The sequence below is a fragment of the Pogona vitticeps genome, chromosome 8, assembly GCF_051106095.1.
Source record: "Pogona vitticeps strain Pit_001003342236 chromosome 8, PviZW2.1, whole genome shotgun sequence".
Classification (NCBI taxonomy): Eukaryota; Metazoa; Chordata; class Lepidosauria; order Squamata; family Agamidae; genus Pogona; species Pogona vitticeps.
The window spans coordinates 6,002,062-6,019,265 of NC_135790.1; the positions used below are offsets into that span (position 1 = coordinate 6,002,062).

The 17,204-nt window shown below is 43.4% G+C and overlaps 1 protein-coding gene across 1 annotated transcript in view; it reads left to right on the forward strand.

The window, feature by feature from the left end:
* The first annotated feature begins 5,775 nt into the window (after nucleotides 1-5,775).
* ADAM28 (ADAM metallopeptidase domain 28) overlaps nucleotides 5,776-17,204 on the forward strand; it is a 54,850-nt gene continuing 43,421 nt past the window's right edge. Inside the window, exons 1-2 of the mRNA XM_020780350.3 lie at nucleotides 5,776-5,978; nucleotides 17,034-17,146. Of these exons, the coding sequence (XP_020636009.3) occupies nucleotides 5,927-5,978; nucleotides 17,034-17,146 (165 nt within the window). The 5' untranslated portion in view covers nucleotides 5,776-5,926. The remainder of the gene's footprint in view (nucleotides 5,979-17,033; nucleotides 17,147-17,204) is intronic.

Consider the following 17,204-nt stretch of genomic DNA (forward strand, 5'->3'; position numbering starts at 1 on the left):
AGCAGTGTGCCCTCAAGAGGTAAATGGCATCACTTATACAGCCTGTGATTTTTCATCATCTATGTATCTTATATTTAATGTGCTGTTGGTCATTGGAAGATAAAGCAGACCTTAATTTACAGATCTTTTTGTTAAGACTAGGGAAGAATGCCAAAAGACAATTCCTGTAGCAAAAAGAAAAGAAAACCCTAGAATAATGATGGAAGTAACACTTAAAATAGTACAGGACAAGTGAGAAGAAAAGAGGCAAAAATAGGGTGAAAACCCCAAATGCAGAGAGGAATCAGCATTTCTGAAGTTGTTTTAAAGTCATATGGTAGTCAGGTGGTTTTTGAATTGGTATGTGCATTCACTTAGGAAAACTTTTAATCTGTTTTTAAACTGTGTTGTATCTCAATTGAAGGGGCTATGTGGGCTTTTAGAATTGTTGCATTTGAGCATTTGTCCTGCATCATCCTGCTTGCCTTCACACTGATTGCTTCTCACAGCCACTAGCTGGTGCTGCTGAGGTGTTATTGTATGTATGTATGTATGTATGTATGTATGTATGTATGTATGTATGTATGTATGTATGTATGTATGTATGTATGTATGTATGTATGTATGTATGTATGTATGTATGTATGTATGTATGTATGTATGTATGTATGTAAAGGGATGTGGTGGCACTGTGGGTTAAACTGCAGAAGCAGGGTCAGAAGACCAGAAGTCGTAAGATCGAATCCACACGATGGAGGGAGCTCCTGTCGCTTCTCCCAGCTCCTGCCAACCTAGCAGTTCGAAAGCATGTAAATGTGAGTAGATAAGTAGGTGCCACCACAGTGGGAAGGTCACGGCTTGCTGTGTCTAGTCGTGCTGGCCCCGTGACCATGGAAAACTGTCTATGGACAAATGCTGGCTCTACGGCTTGGAGACGGGGGATGAGCACCGCAACCTGGAGTTGGACACAACTTTATCTTTATGTATGTATGCATGCATGTGTGTGTGTGTGTGTGTGCGCACGTGCTTCTGTCTGTTTACTTACTTACTTACTTGCTTGCTTGCTTGCTTGCTTGCTTACTATCTGGCATAGTGGTAGATCAGTATGAAATAACATCAACAACAAAAATTAAAACGAAAGTTTCCCTGCAGTCCAATGGACACACTCATACACAGAAGGAGTGGAGAAGGAGGAAAAGAACCAAAACTGACCGGACACATTGATTAGATTGGCAGCTTCTAGACTGGTGAAGGAGGGAGACACACATACACACAGACAGGGGGTGGAGGAGAAGTGGAAGCCCAGGCAGGCAAGAAGGAAGGCACACTAGCGAGCGGCAAAGGATTCAGACACAATGTACACCAACAGAGGTGCTCACACTTGCCAAAACAACTCAAAATAAAGCAACTTCACAAGCAACTTCAAATAAATGACCCTTTCACCGCTGAGTACAATACCTTGCATTCCATCTCCCAAACATGCTTCCTAGGCAAAAAATTTAAAAAAAATCAAAAAAAAATATCCATGCTTCCCTGTGCATTATGCAGTTGGAATTCTTAAAATCAATTTCAAATATGCTGAGCCTGATTCAAAAACAGTTTTTTCCATGTGTCACTGAACTCAAAGAGAGAACCATTACAATACTCAGTGCAAAGAGGAGAGAAACAAAAGAGAAAAAACCCAAGTGAACTCTTCCAGAAGAGCCAAGAAATCCTGTTGAGAACAGGAGATTTTGGAGAGCGCTCGTCCAAAAAAGCTGCCCTAAGTCGGAGGCGACTGGATGGCAGGTAACAGCACACACATGCACTAGTTCTTAACCTTTGTTACCATCAGCTCTGTTGGCTGGGGTTTCTGGGAGTTGCAGTTCAAAAGCACCTGAGTAACAAAGGTTAAGAACCACTGTGTTAGAGGGAAAGCAGGTTGGAAAGTCAGCCGGAGGTGTGATGGTTATCAGGGTTACATCTCTGGAGATGCAAAATCAATTGTTCTTCTTCCCCTCTGTAGACAAAAGACCAACAGACATCCAGTAATGTATTCATTAAGTTGGTGATTCCTCATGACTTTTCACTTGACAAGGGTAAGGCACAATAGTGGGTATAGAAAGAGATGAGTATTGGCTTTGTTTTGTCTTTTGAGATAAGCTAACAAATGGAAGCGTTCAAAACTTCCATGGGAATTGATCTAACTGTACTCTCATGGAACTTTTCCTGAATCCCTCTCTCTGTATACAAATCCATATCTCTTTTGATATCTGTATATGCCATAAATGTGCAAACTCTTTTTTTAAAAAACACTTATTTTGCTTAGATGCTTAAGGAATTGGATGTTTGTACCTTCCTATATGCAATGTTCTGATCTCAAAGTGGACCAGAACTTAACTTCCTGACTGATTTTGCAGTGCTATGGATATGAAATTCAGCCGAGTCTATGAAAAACACTGGAAAGAGCTGGGTGTGTTTGGCCTGAAGAGAAGTCTTTTTTTGTAAAGCTAACGGCTCTTACTGATGCCATGTGTCCGTTGGAGGGGCTGTGTGTGCTTCACTGCATGCATGGGCGGGGCCATGGGAGGGGCTGTGTGTGGGGGCGGGGCTGTGGGAGGGGCCATGAGAGGGGCTTACATGCATCTGCATGTGCACAGAGCAGATGATTTGTCTCTGCGGCCCAGTCCTGGCAAGGCCATGGATCGGGACTGGCCTGCGGATCAGAGGTTGAGTATCCCTGCACTACACCATTGTGGCTCACAGCTGTTGGCAGATTTTTTTTATCAAAAAGAACAGGACATACATATTTTATTGTTACAGCATCAAGCCATACATAAGACAAAATTGAAAACTTCAAGAACTGGCACAAACTGCAAGAGGCCAGACCGGACAAACAAGAAGTAAAATATCTGAAACAACAAATATAGCAACATAATACCAGGGTCTAAGAGTTTGGCTGTCTATTCTGGCTATTATGGCATGCCACCCAAAATTTTGCTATCAGTTCCGTAGTAGTCCGATTTTGATCAATTAACAATTGGTTACAGTAATCCAAGTCCGATTGACCTACCATATCTTTTAGGAGAGGTGTAATATATTTGCCTTGGATCTTGTTGTGCGTATTACATATGTTCGATAGATTCTATCTTGTCAGATCCATGAGGGTAGAGTTTCTGTTCCCTCGGGATCTTCTTAAATCTACCTTCCAAAACCACAGAAGGAAAAGCTTCACATCTAGCCAGAGTAAAGGCTTTCTTAAATTTATGCATTTCAAGCTGCGATAGGCCATGGGGAGTGGGTGATATTTATGAGTGTCTGTCACTCTAAAATTGGGGCATCTACTGAGATCCACCTGTCTCTCCATGTCCATTAATCTCTGTTTAAGGGCTGATTTTGCCTCATCCCATTTCATGCTCAATATTGCTTGAGGAGAGAAGCCCATAACTTGCAATTTATTTAGGACCGCTTTCAACCACTTTGATTGAAAACTGGAAAGAACAGGACAAGACAAGGCAATGCAACTTGTCTCTAGTTATGTCTTCAAAGAGCCTCACACTGTAGGTTGAGCAGTTAGAGTTAGTCCAAGAAATTATGCTGCCTGAGGTCTGATGTGGAGCAATAATGCCTGTCCCCAAAATAATTCAGAGTTACTCTGGCACATGCAGCAGAAAGTACTCTCGTCCTGTCTGGCAGTAAAAGTACCATACCAAGAGCTTCAGTAATGAAGAACTTGGCAGATGTTTTATGATGCCCAGAATGTTCTACATGGAGGTACCTGCCTTGTCCTGCTTAGAGGAATGGCCAGCTCTGTAAATGGTATCTTAATCATTAGGGCCTGAATCCGCTTCACAGGGATCTTGGTGGAAGGCACATCCTGGAAAAGACCTCCGTTCATATCCAAGAAGCTCTGCACAGTAATATAGTGTTAGGCACTTGTGAAGAGAGAGAAGGAAAACATCTTGCTGTAGGCTTGCTGGTTCTGCATCAGACAAGAAATCATCTTCTGGATACATTGATGGAGGTTTTCCCATTGGCCTCCATGCCCAGCATAAACATGGCAAAGGTTTGAGACTGATTAATAAAATAAATTTTATTCTGTCCCCAAACACCCCCCCAATGTATTAGCAAACCCTAAGCCATAATTTCTCAGATGTAAGTAATGGAATTAAATTCAGCTCATTCCAAAATGAGTATCCACAACATTGCTGCCAATGTTATTAATCTTTCTTTAAAAACTTAATTTTGTATTAAACTTGAACAAAACAGCTTGTCTCCTGTACCAATTAAACCTTGCAGACCTAATATTAAGTGCCATCATTTAATTTTTTATCCATTCTTTGAAGGTTTTTTTTTTCTCACCTTTTTATGTTATGGATGCCCCTTGTTCTTCCTCACCCATCTTAATTCTCATCCTGCTCCTGAACACCCAGAGTTGTTACTGAAGATGGAAACAAAAGAGGGAATACATCTCTCTCTCTCTCTCTCTCTCTCTCTCTGTGTGTGTGTGTGTGTCTGTGTGTGTGTCCCATCTTGAGGCAGCTGAAATGATTCATTGTTTTCCTTGCCTAGACACATGCTTATTTCTCATGTCCTTTCCTCTCCCTCCAAACTGATCAGCGTACATCAACAGAAACTTAAATCACTCTTTGAACAAATAAGCAAAACAGAGAACAACCTGCAGGAAAAGAATCCGATGCAGAAGAATAATAGCAGTAGAGACTCTTTGATAACAAGGGGGTTTCTAGGTAGTGTAGTCCAACAAAGTAAATTTTTTGAGCTCTATCAAACTTTCTCTAAGCTTTGTTTCCAAGCTTTGTTGTAGATTAATTGATAGGTTATGGCAGGGGTCTCTAAACTTTTGAGCAGGAAGTCCATGTCATCGATGCTCAATATTTTTGAGGGCTGAAGGAAGATGCACACATGCGCGCACTCCCACCTGACCACCTGCCTGCCCCTGTGCCCCCGTGCCTACACACGTACACGCCTGCACACCCATGTGCGTGCACACCTGCCAGCCCACCCATCTGCTGGGCCAGATAAAAAAGCAAAGTGGGCCAGATATGGTCCGTGGGCCGTAGTTTGGAGACCCCTGGGTTATGGCATAGGTTTGGGAGACTTTGTTCTGCTCAGATGCATAGATGGGGAAAGTGCTCCTAGAATGCCCCTTATTAGCAAAAGAACACAAGATGCTTCATTATTATAACTTTTCTGCCTCTGACTCCTGGTAGTTCTTCCAAGCTCTGGATCCAGATGTGTCTACTCTTCAGTTGATGGCACAATAACAGCCATCTTTAAATTTCAGGAAGCACCTCGGCTGCTTGTTTTTCGTGAATAAACAGCACTGCCACAGGTGCTGCATCCTACTATGAAAGTTGTCCTGATCTGAACATTGCTATACTGCCATTGCAGCATGTGTTATTCTCAGAATATTATAGGAACCGAACCTCTCTGTTGCCCCCCTCCTTTCTTGATGCTTGGAAAGCTTTTTCACTGAAAAACAAAAGAGTAAGATTTTACAAACTTTTGACTATGCTTACCTTTATAAACCTCAAGTTCAAACACAAGGAGGTTGTGGACCTCCTAGGGAGGATATCTTACCCCAGATCTTGAGGGCAGAGGGCACAGGACCCCTTGCCCTCACCCTGGGCCAGTTATATCCCAGTGGCAGCTCATGATTTCCCTGTTTGGACTTTCACTTTGGGAACGGCGCGAAGGGCGGCTTTCATCTGTCATCCTTTGAATGACACTACTTGAAGTCAGCTCGAAGTTCTGCCCTGCAGTGGCACTGTTGTAACTTGGAAGTTGTGCAACACCTTTGGTAAACACTTCCTCATGTACGAACAGGAATAAAGCTGAAGGACTCATTCTTTGCGCCACACTCTCGGGAGAAGAGGACGGTTCCAGTCGAGTCATTACGTACCTGGAATCAAAGGGCTTCCTAGTCATCTACCCAAACGGCCCCAAAATGATCAAATCTCTCTTCCTTGCTACATGCTTGCTCCTTTTCCAGCATCAAGGTAAGGGATACTTCTGTGTGTGTTACGTCTCTTTTAAGGAGAGGAACTCTCCCTCTATCAACACTAAGAAGGAAGGCAGCACCTGATTAGTTTCTATAGCCTTTGTGAGCTTTTTAATGATTAGCAAGGACTGTTTATCTAATACCAGTTTCAACAGGCATACCAAAGGGAAAACTGTCTATGGTCTTGTTTATCTCACTGGGTGGATGTTTTTCCTAATGTTTTTTACCTTCGTGTATTTGACACATAGATTAAGGACATGAGAAAGTTGAACAAAAGAAAGCATTTTAACAATCTGGGTACAGTTTGAGAAAGTTTGAGCTGGGAGGGGCACTTTGCTTGGAAGCAGAAGCACTCAACCTTGTGTGGAAGAGAAGGGTTCAATATACATAGTAGAAGCGAACATGCCTAGTCCTTATTATTATTATTATTATTATTATTATTATTATTATTATTATTATTATTATTATTATTATTATTATTATTATTATTATTATTATTATTATTATTATTATTATTACTACTACTACTACTACTACTACTACTACTACTATTACTACTACTATTACTATTAGTAATACTGTCATAGACTTTTTGTAAAAATAAATGTGTGTCAGGGGATGAGAATCTTGAGCACCTTGGAGGAAAAATAATTAAAAAAAAATTCCTGTGAGTACCTCTGCACATCTGGCTTGGACATTTGTTCTCAAACTGAGCTCAGAAATACGAACAGTGGTAATGAAGAATAATATCAACACGTGTGCCTAATGCCGTTCCTGCATCACAACAAACACCTTCTGCTCTTGCACCCTTATAAATCTGAAATCGTCATTTGTCTCATGCATGCGTGCAAGAATCAGAAAACCACAGAATTGTCTATTTGTGCCTGTAAGGAGAATCTTGGCTTTTTCTATATGTAGGTGCATGCACAGTCTCTTTCAGAAATGGGAAATACAGCCACCCGTTTTCTGCACATTCTGCACAAATTCTAGAAAAGCTGCCCCTGAAAAGCATGTGTGGTCAAAAAGGAGAAATCCTGTGGGATTTTAATGAACTGTCCATGTGCCGTAAACGATGAATGCTCTGCCAAGATTTCTTCATATTTGGGACCTCCGTGAGGTGGATATTGCATCTTTCTGGATGATTTAGGTTTTTGCTTTTTAACATCAGGTAGCAGACCTATAACTAGACATGGTGGCGTCCGGGACAAGCATCATCCTTTCCCATCCATTCCACCTGTGGGGCATGGAACGGAGCCCCCATGAAATGGGAAGAGAAGGTTGGGGCATCTTTCCAAAAGAGAGAGAAAATTTATGCTTTCAAACCAAATATGCCCAAGAAGTGCTGCTGTTTACTTTCCTACTTCCCACCAGTAGATCCTCCTCCTGATTTTGGTTCACCCTGAATCAGTGGTTTCCCAACCTTGGGTCCCCAAATATTCTCGGACAAAACCTCCCAGAAACCTTCACCCCTAGCTGTGCGGATCAAGATTTCTGGGAGTTGTAGTCCAAGGACATTTTGGAGACCCAAGGTTGGGAACCACTACTCTAAATGCTGGACAAACCCCCAGTTGTTCCATCTGAGTTACAGCCTAGATCGGGAGGAACACTTCATAAATTCTAACAGTTTTCCACGCTTGTCACCTCCCTTGGGCTTCAACTGAAGAACCCTAAAATGAGGATCTTTCCCCTCTTCCCAGGACTGATCCAGAAATGTAATCTAGCCACCTCCACCACCTCTGCAAAGCTGCAGTCTTCCTGTTCTTCTCTCCCCAAACCAGAGCTGTTCCTTCTTTCAGTCTGGTGGTCAGTCAAGATAACAGGCTACTAGGTGGCAACATGTCTCCTTTTAAAGTCTTTTAAAAAGCATTATCTTGTACTCCAGCCCAAGCCTAGTTAAATGCAATACATCCCAAGAAGGAGTTCAAAGACCTTGACATGGTCCAGCAACCGTTAGAATCTGGACAACAGATCACCCAGGTACGCAGTCAGGGTCTGCCGCCACAGACTAAACAGCTATTAAATTAAATATATTTCTATTTCTGCTTTACTTTAATGTTAAATATCGAAGATAAATTTTTCTGTTTTATTCATATATTTCTGTCTAAATTTACATCTGTATCAGAAAACTAGCACATGCAAATTTTGCACAAATGCCTGGCCTCTTTTGTCCTTTTACTGGCAATTGTATTTCCTCTTTTTTGGCTGTGAATGGCCACAGTAAAAGGCGTCGGGGTTGTTCACCTTAAGGTCTGGATAGGGTTTGGCAGTCCTTACAGATATCAATAAAGTCATACAATAGCAAAACAGAGAAAGAAAGAAATCGCCCAATAGAACTGTGTTAGATACACATCTATCCGTAACTGAGGCAGAAACCAAGCTTTAGGGCCGGCCCTATAATGAAGCAGATGTCCCAGGTGGCAGTTTCTCGGTGCAGGGAAGGAACAGTGAGGTATTGCATGGCAAAGCTATGCCATTTTCTCTGCTGAAGCAGCATTCGGCCATTGCTTGAGGCCATTGCTTTCTTTATTATTATTATGAATGGGGAGGAGATATTTTACACTTTACCTCAAGCCTTATTCAATCGTGCTTTAAAATGAGCGCAGCTCACATGCAAGGAAGGCTGGGTGCCAGCCCTCTAGCCCTTAATTTTGGGGGCCTTTTGGATCACAGGGAGATCCGGCAGAGATGTTTCCGTGTGAAAAAGGTGAGGGAGGAGGTGGGCTGAGGATGTGCCCCTCAGTGTGTGTGGACTTCACATGAGGTGCATGCAGATGGGGTGTTAGCTGGCACTAACACCAGGCAGCAGGAATTATGCATTTTCTGTTTTCATGGCTGCTTGGCCCACTTTCCCAGTGTGTTTTCCTGGAAAGTGTAAGAGCTAAAATATTCTACTTCCTCATCAGTTCCAGTCATGGGATTGATAGCAGGATCTGAAAGCAGGGGTGGGGGTGCGGTTTCCTTGACAAGTCATAGTGTGGGCAAAGGTATAAAGACTAGGAAAGCTCCTTTGTTCAACCCACAACTCGTTGAACCTCAAAGCCAAAGCCACTAGGGGATTCTGGGATTCGGAGTCCAGAAAAGTATATTTTCCATGCTCTGTGTTTGGGTCTGTGTTGGCATGGAGGTGTGTGGCTGTATAAAAGCAGAAGCCTTTTGTTTGGTTTGATATGGGGGAAGTTAATAATTTCTGGGGAATATACCTTGCTACCTGTTATCTTTCTTGGGCAACAAGGTGGCATTTGCTGCCATACTCAGCAGCACGAAATACAGGAAGTCAAGCAAACGTAACTCGAGAGACTGAAACAGAAGGGGGGTTGTTGTTGTTGTTGTTGTTGTTGTTGTTTTAATGAAAGGAATCTTATTAAGACCATTGAGACAAAAGTCACTATCAACATGTATAAAATATCTTGCTTCATGCAACACTTGACAGGAAGCACAACCCCCATAAGAAAAAGCCCACAGGCCAGGCTACCTTGTCCTGGTGTATTTGCTATTTTAAAAATAAATGACCGGGCTGGGGAGGAGCAGATTAGGACTGCAGGCATGTCTGGGTGGCAGTGGTGGCCCAGCTCTTTGCTCCTGCCCCACTTGGAGTTACCCTGCTCTTGTGTTTTTGCAGTAGGAGGAAAGCTGGCTTTCCATCGCAAATTGAAAAGTTTGTGATGACGGATGTCCTCAGAAGACGCTCCACCCCATAGTCACAACTTCACTCCCTCCATTTCACTGCCACTTATTGTCTTATTGTCAACACCTATGTTGGCTTGGGCACGTCGTGAGGATGGCTGATGGTCGGATTCCAAAGGATCTCCTGTATGTAGAATTAGTGCAGGGAAATCACCCCAGAGGGAGACCACATCTCACTGCAGCTGCCTGATGCAAAGGTAAAAATGCTGGCCAGTCCCGTTTTGCTACAACTGTAACGTCAGCTCCTGAGTCCAGCAAAACTACAAAATCCCCACAACATCTGCGATACAAGGACATCTACAAGCGGGATCTGAAGGCCTTAGGAATGGACCTCAACAGCTGGGAAACCTTGACATCTGAGCATTCAGCCTGGAGGTAGGCATTGCATCATGGCCTCTCCCAATTTGAAGAGACCCTTGTCCAGCAGGCCGAGGCAAAGAGGAAGTCACAAAAGCAACAAAATCAGGAAGCTGGACAAGGGACAGATTTGATTTGTCTTCAGTGTGGAAGGGATTGTCACTCTCAAATTGGCCTCCTCAGCCACGCTAGAGTCTGTTCCAAGTCTTCTATTCAGAGCACGTTACCATAGTCTTTCAAAACTGAAGGATGCCTAACTGTATTGTCCAAAGAAAACAGCAATGTAACAGCATGCGACCTACTAAATGGCGTGTCTAGTTTGACCCTCTTGTGGTTCCTAATAGTAGAGGGGCACCCCTTCTCTTGCTTTTAAAAATGCAAGCCCGTGGATCCTCAAAAGCAAAGCTCAACATCTGAGCAGGTTCTAAGCCCCTTGCACATGCCTTCCCAATGAAATGCTTTCTTTAAATGGAGATTGTTCACATCCACCGGTCCAATTGTTGATGTCCTTCAATAGCAAATGGAAGACAGCCAAGAGGAGGGTGTCACTGTAGCAAATGTTTGGCCCATTTCAGCAAGGAAGGCTGCCCTTCACAGCTGCAATTGGACACTTTCTGAAGAAATAATCACAACTATAGAGGCAGAGGAGAAACAGTGCTAGGAAGAACTAGCTATTCATCGACAGACAGCAGCCAACCTGCCAGCTCAAGTCAGCCGGAGTGGCAGAGGGGGTGTTTTCTGATGATGCTCCACAGCACAGAAGGATAGGGAGACTTTGCTGTTGATTCAGACATGTTATGCCAGTCCTGGGGCCTCTCAAGAGATCTGCAAGGCTTAGACTAGAGGTTCTAAACTTCAAATGGACAACATCCTTCTTTAAATGCACCATGCGGGGGCGGACGCTTGCTACTTCTGGCATGACACTCACCAGAGAGTGTTTTTCATCCATTGAGCATTGCACAGACTGGGGGAGAGAATATGAATTCTCATCAGCACCTGATCACCTCCACTGATCACCTCCTCAGATTGATCTGTTAGCTGGCAGGAAGGGCTATTGAATGCACAGGGTGACTGTCTCTCTGAAATACTGTATATCTGCCCTGAGAAAAGTTTAGCATTTCATACTGAAGATTGGAATTCCCATTAATTTCTATGGAATATATTAGCAATGGGTATGTACTCTATTTCCAAACATGTCTAACTCAGATATGTAGTCTGCCTTGCACTGCACATCACAAGGCTATGGACATTTCTTCCATTTTCAGGAAACCACTGAATTTCTATTCTCCCCTTGCATCCCTCTACCAGCTGGAAAATTTCCTCTCCAGCTATCTGATCTCTGTTGTTTCCCTCCCGCCCCCAGTAAGAGAGCATGCAACCCGAGTTTTCTTATAAAGGAACTCATAGCACTACTCTATTTTTCAGCAGCATGGTTATTGTCATTGCTCTGAGCACACAAGGAGTCCCGTCACATTAAGAACAATTAACTTGTTGGATCCGGCTCACCAGAAAAGTAAAGGAACGTGCTCTGTGGTTCCCCCTAGTGGCCAGTTTTAATATTGACCTCAAGGTCACTCCACCCAGATGTTCTGGCTCTGAGAATGCCCCCCCCCGAACTAGGCATTTAGAGGCAGCTGATTCTACAGCTCTACTGATGGAGCTGTACAATTCCGACACTGCATGTTGCAACAATTTAGAAAAAAAGTCAAATGTAAATGAAAAGAATACTTCCTTTGCCAGTTAGGTCTGGAAAGAGAATGTCGTTAAAACTGGAACATTTTATCTAAAATATTGGCAGAGCTGTATGCTGAACCATTAGTTGTATGCCATTGGCGAAGGGAGAATCAGCAGTGGTGCAGCTGTAGTGTTGGGGCAGACACCGTCGTTGCAATGGGGCTGATGCTGGCGTCAGAACTTAATGTGATCCTTTGAGTCGGGGTCCACTATAGTACCCCAGGTTCTGCTGCAGGTAGCTCACTTAAGAAAGGGTGCATTCAGTATGAGCTGTAGCAGCTAAAGCCAAAGTCCCTCCATTTCATGGAGCGAGGTTTGGATGCATGATCTAGCGGCCTTTCTGTCCAGCTTTGAACGAAGCAATGCACACCCTGTGTTCTGCAAATCAAGCTCCCTGCTAGCATGTTCTGTTCTCTCCAAGTTTCTGTTGAATGATTTACCTTACCTATTCGGCACACCCAAAATTAGCTTTGCCCACCCACGCAGACAATACGGCCCACGTGGAAAAAGCCCAGCCACTGACTCACCCAACCCCAAACTGGAAGAAGGCCAGAAAGTGTTAATTGTTTGGCTTTTGGTATTTGATATATTTGATTCCTATTATAGCTTTGACTTGTACATGGAGGGATGATCTAAGGTGCTACCAGCTAGGAGAAACAAAGACCCTCAGCCAGGAGAGCCTTTGGCTTCTTCCTGGAATTAGATTTTGTAGAATTACCCAGAGTTTTTTATGGGGCCTGGGACGAGTGTCACATTCAAGATGCTGCTGTGAGCCCCCTAAAAAGACCCATCCATGGGAGTAAATGGTCCACAAATTTTGTTTGTCCACAAATTGTTGGTCCACAAATTTTGACCTAGCACAAAGGACCTCAAACTGGACACTGAGGAAGAAAGATATTTTAAAGACAAGTGAAGAAAGGTCATTTTCATCATTATCACCCCAATGACCTCTAGCACTTTGGGGGAAAAATGTTTCTAGGTGCTTGCTTCTTGCCACCTTGCTCATTCCAGACACTGCATTTTAAGCAAAAAGACCAAGGGCATCCACAGCATTAGTCAATATGATTGCTAAAGTTTCATAGCCTAAGGCTGGTGTTATTGACTTGAAATGATCAGTGCAATGTTCCACCTCTCTGACCAGTCTTGATCTAAGGTCTTTGCCCTCTTCAGGATAGCCCTTTTGGTATCCGAGAAGTCTTACCTTGTCCTCATTGGTTACACAAGCCAATGGGGGATTATGGGGACCGTAGTCCGCAAATTGGCTTTTTTCTAATCCCAGCTGCTGATTAAACACAACCAATTCTGTTGCCTTGTTCTTTTGATGACAATTTTTCCATACTTTGTCCAGATCATCTCCGCTGCCCTTTAGCACACCCATTTCACAGTTTGCTTCCATACCTGAAAGTGTGACAGTGCAGAACTCCACAACTCCCTCAAAGACACACACACACACACACACACACACACACACACACACACACACTTTTGGACTCATGGCAAGAGGTCACTGTGTAGGATCTACATGCTGAGTAGTGTGTGTGGGTGTGCTAATTTGCTTCCTATTATTCAATTATGAATTTTTTTTCCTAATGAAAGGAACTGGCAGTGGATTAGTCATTATTACTGCTAAAGTTTCATAGCCTGAGGCTGGTGTTATGTGTGCAGTAGTTGAAATACAAAGGTAATTTCTAGAAAAGCAAAGGAATGAGTGACTTCTCTTACCTGTGCAAGGCATGTTTGCACATGACTTCAGCAAAAATAAACGACCACTGGGCAAAGCAAGGATTCTGAGTTAAAAATAAAAACAGACACTACCCTCAGCCAACCACTACAAAAATCTGTTTGCAAAAAATTTACCAAAGAAAAAACCTGGCTGTTTCTTTTATTTAACTATTTATTAGTTATATTCAGAGCCTCAGACAATTGTTTGGATGACAGTTTTCGGAAACCTTAGCCAGCGCTGCGACTAGCTATGATCAAAGGCAGTGGTCTCCAGCCTTGGGGACTCCAGATGTTCTTGGACTGCACTTCCCAGAAGCCTTCACCACCAGCTATTCTGGACAGGGTTGCTGGGAGCTGCAGTCCAAGAACTCTTGGGTTACCCAAGATTGGGGACCACTGATCTAATGTATCCAGAACATAGTGAAAAAAATGTTTTTAAACTAAAACTCTCAGGCTATGCTGCCTTGTGAATTATGGGAGTTGTTGTCCAAAAAGGAAACTTTGGTTACATTGCTTGCCAATATTTCCTCTGCAGGTTCAAGGCATTACACATTGCAGAGCTGTTGCTATGATGAGACGTAGAGGTGGGCAAACTTGTGGTCTAGGATTAGAAGTCCCATTGTGCTGCTTGGGGAATCTGCCCAGCTGTAATGGGATGTTTGAGGATTATACCCAAGGTGCTGTAAGTTAAAGCAGTGGGTCTCAAATGGGGGTTCCCAGATGTTCTTGGACTGCAACTCCCAGAAATCCTGGTGAAGGCTTCTGGGAACTTCAGTTCAAGAACATCTGGGGACCCTAGTTTGAGAACCACTGCTCTAGAGCAGTGGTCCCCAAACGTGGGCCTCCAGATGTTCTTGGACTACAACTCCCAGAAGCCTTCACCACCACCTCTGCTAGCCAGGATTTTTGGGAGTTGGAGTCCAAGAACATCTGGGGGCCCCTGGTTGAGGACCACTGCTCTAGATGGCAATTTTTTTTTACTGCTCCTGGATGGAGGCAAACTCACCTTCCCTGTGCATGTATCCTGCCTCTAACTTCTCATCTCCAGACATGAAGAAACCAAACAGAAATGAGCTCAGTGAAGAACTTGGATGGTCTTTGTAGGCTGAGATTTGAACATTCCTTTCTGTTCCTCTGTCCATCCTCTGCATGTGCCAGTCTTGCATGGCCCAGACTTAGATCAAAAGATGGGAAGCTGTGGTCCTCTGGATGTTTTTGAACCACAAATCTCATCTGTCCCAATACAGCCAAATGATGGGAGATGTCATCAAAATAACATCTAGAGAGCTACACAGTCACACACCTAGAAGATGCTCCTTTTGGCACAGTCTGTTGACTAGGACTTTAGGTTTGGCATTAGAAATCTTGGATTGTACATATTACACACTCTAATGGATGCGTCTGGGTGGTCATCTTGGACTCAACATGACTTCAGCCCCTGAAGAGGGTTGCTGAGAGGATGAACTCAGTTAAAAAGATTGCAAAGCATGTTAGCTTAGCACTAAAAATGCCCTATATATGATTCATAAAGCTCTCTCTAACCAACTAACTCCACCTCTTAGCTGAACCCCTTTATACAAATCCTTACTCATCCATGCCTCAGTCCCCACTCAGCTGTTTTCCTGCTGAGTTCAGAGTTTCCTGCTGATTCTGAAGAAGGACAGCTCCCTTTTTTCCTGACTTAGTCACATAGGATGAGAGCAAATACATTCAGAATTAATCTAGGCAAAAGTGAATGATGCACAAATCAGTCTTCATCCAGTTCACATCAGCTTCTTCTGTATTCAGTCCTAAGGCTATTCCATCTAATTTCTGCAAAGTTTTATGATATTTTTGAAAAGAAACTAACTACATGAAAATTAAAATTTGATTTCATATGTAACTGTCTTTCACATATTCATCACATTTCCATCTTTCGCTAAGACAAGTATGTTTGTACACTCTTTTCTCTAACGCGAACTTTTTGCATGCCTTTTTGAGTTTGCAACATTCAGAGAAGTGGTATCTTAGGGACTGTGTTCTGGTCTATATATTTGGTTGAGAAATGGAAATTAGGTTCTGCTTATCAGCAGCAAAGTTAATCTGGAATCAGGTAGACAGCTTGTTCAGGATTGGAGCTACAATCCCTTGGAAAGACCAGGTTTGTGGTTTGAGAACAGGCTTATGCTTTGATCCCTCTTTGCTCCAGGATGCTTAAATAGTGGTGACAGCTAAAAGGAGATTTTCTTGGTAGCTTTGGCTACCGGCTCATCTAAGCCCCGTCCCCCTTTTGACAATGCAGATCTGCCCATGATTATTTAGGCCACAGGAGGGAATCACTTACTGGCTGGAGAGCAGAGTGGTTTAGGTATCTGCCTGCAGAGCCATTGATTGGAAGTTAAATTCCCCACAGTGCCTTCTGGGAGAAGTTCCAGCCTGTGTGGACTTGGGGAAGCTGCATGGGCCCAGGGCACCCCCCAGAAGAAGGGAATGGAAAGCCACTTCTGTGTATTCCCTACCTAGGAAACCCTGGGAAGGGTTGCCATAAGTCAGAGTTGACTTGATGACCCACAATTAAGCATCACCGGATCGTGGCCTACTATTAGGCAGAGACATTGCTTCAGGATTTGAAGCAGAGTAAGGACAACAGATGCTCTTGAAAGCAAGTGTACAGCCCACGTGGCAAGTCTTTGTTTGAAATGCACGTTGCCATCCTGTATAGGGCTTCTCAAAGACTAATCCCATAGAGTTCAGTTGGACTTACTCCCACATAAGTGTATATTAGTGGATGGCGACCTTCAGCCAAGCACATCTGATTTTCACTCAGCCGCAAAGCTTACCACAGAGGTGGGGGCAATGTGGCACTCTCAACGTTGTGCATGCTGCCCTGTCCAAGAAATGCACATGTTCTGATAGCCCAGCAGACCCTCATGACTATTGCCCTAGTTTATGAAGAAAGAGTAGAACTCCAAAATGTGTTAGCTGTCTATATTTTTATTACCATTATTTCATTCAGCACAGGCTTTCTGTTGAATGCAATGGATTTCCCATCTTCTGCTTTGAGGATGTGTTGAGAGATCCCACGAATTACCAAACGAATCTCGTCTGTAAAGCAGCATCCATTCCCCCCCAAATTCACTGTGTGCACACCCCCAACCTCCAGTCACCTCTTACTTCTCAGGCAGCTTTGTAATATAAAGAGCCAATGAGCCCACACTTAGTCAAGAGTAAACCCTGCTTTGTTCATAGTGCTTACTCTCAGGGGAGAATAGATATGCTAGCTTTTTTTGATTTCTTTCTTTTTGCTGATTTTATTCAAACGTTCAGTTTTATCCCCTTCGATTTCCTCCAAAATTACATCCAATAAATAATAACCACTAGATACGAGCAGCCCTTAAATCAATAGGTTCAACAAGCAAACGGCCAAAACTTGGAGAAAAGGGCATTTTATGCATGCTTAGTCTGTGTTTCAGTAGGAAAGAGGATCTGACCGTATGTGCTAATTAAAAGTGTTGCAGCGTATGGAGAATGCAGAATTACATAACCAAGTGTGTTTGGTTTTTCTTTCTGCACGAAGGGAGCTCTTTGAAGGAACTACCTGGCGTGAAGGACTTTGAAGTGGTGTACCCACAGAAAATCCATGTGTTGCATAAAAGAGATGTTGGGGGAAACCAGCACACGCAACAAAAGGTAAGAGGAAATGACTTCAGAGGAAATGTCCTCTGAAGATGCCGGCCACAGAGAATGG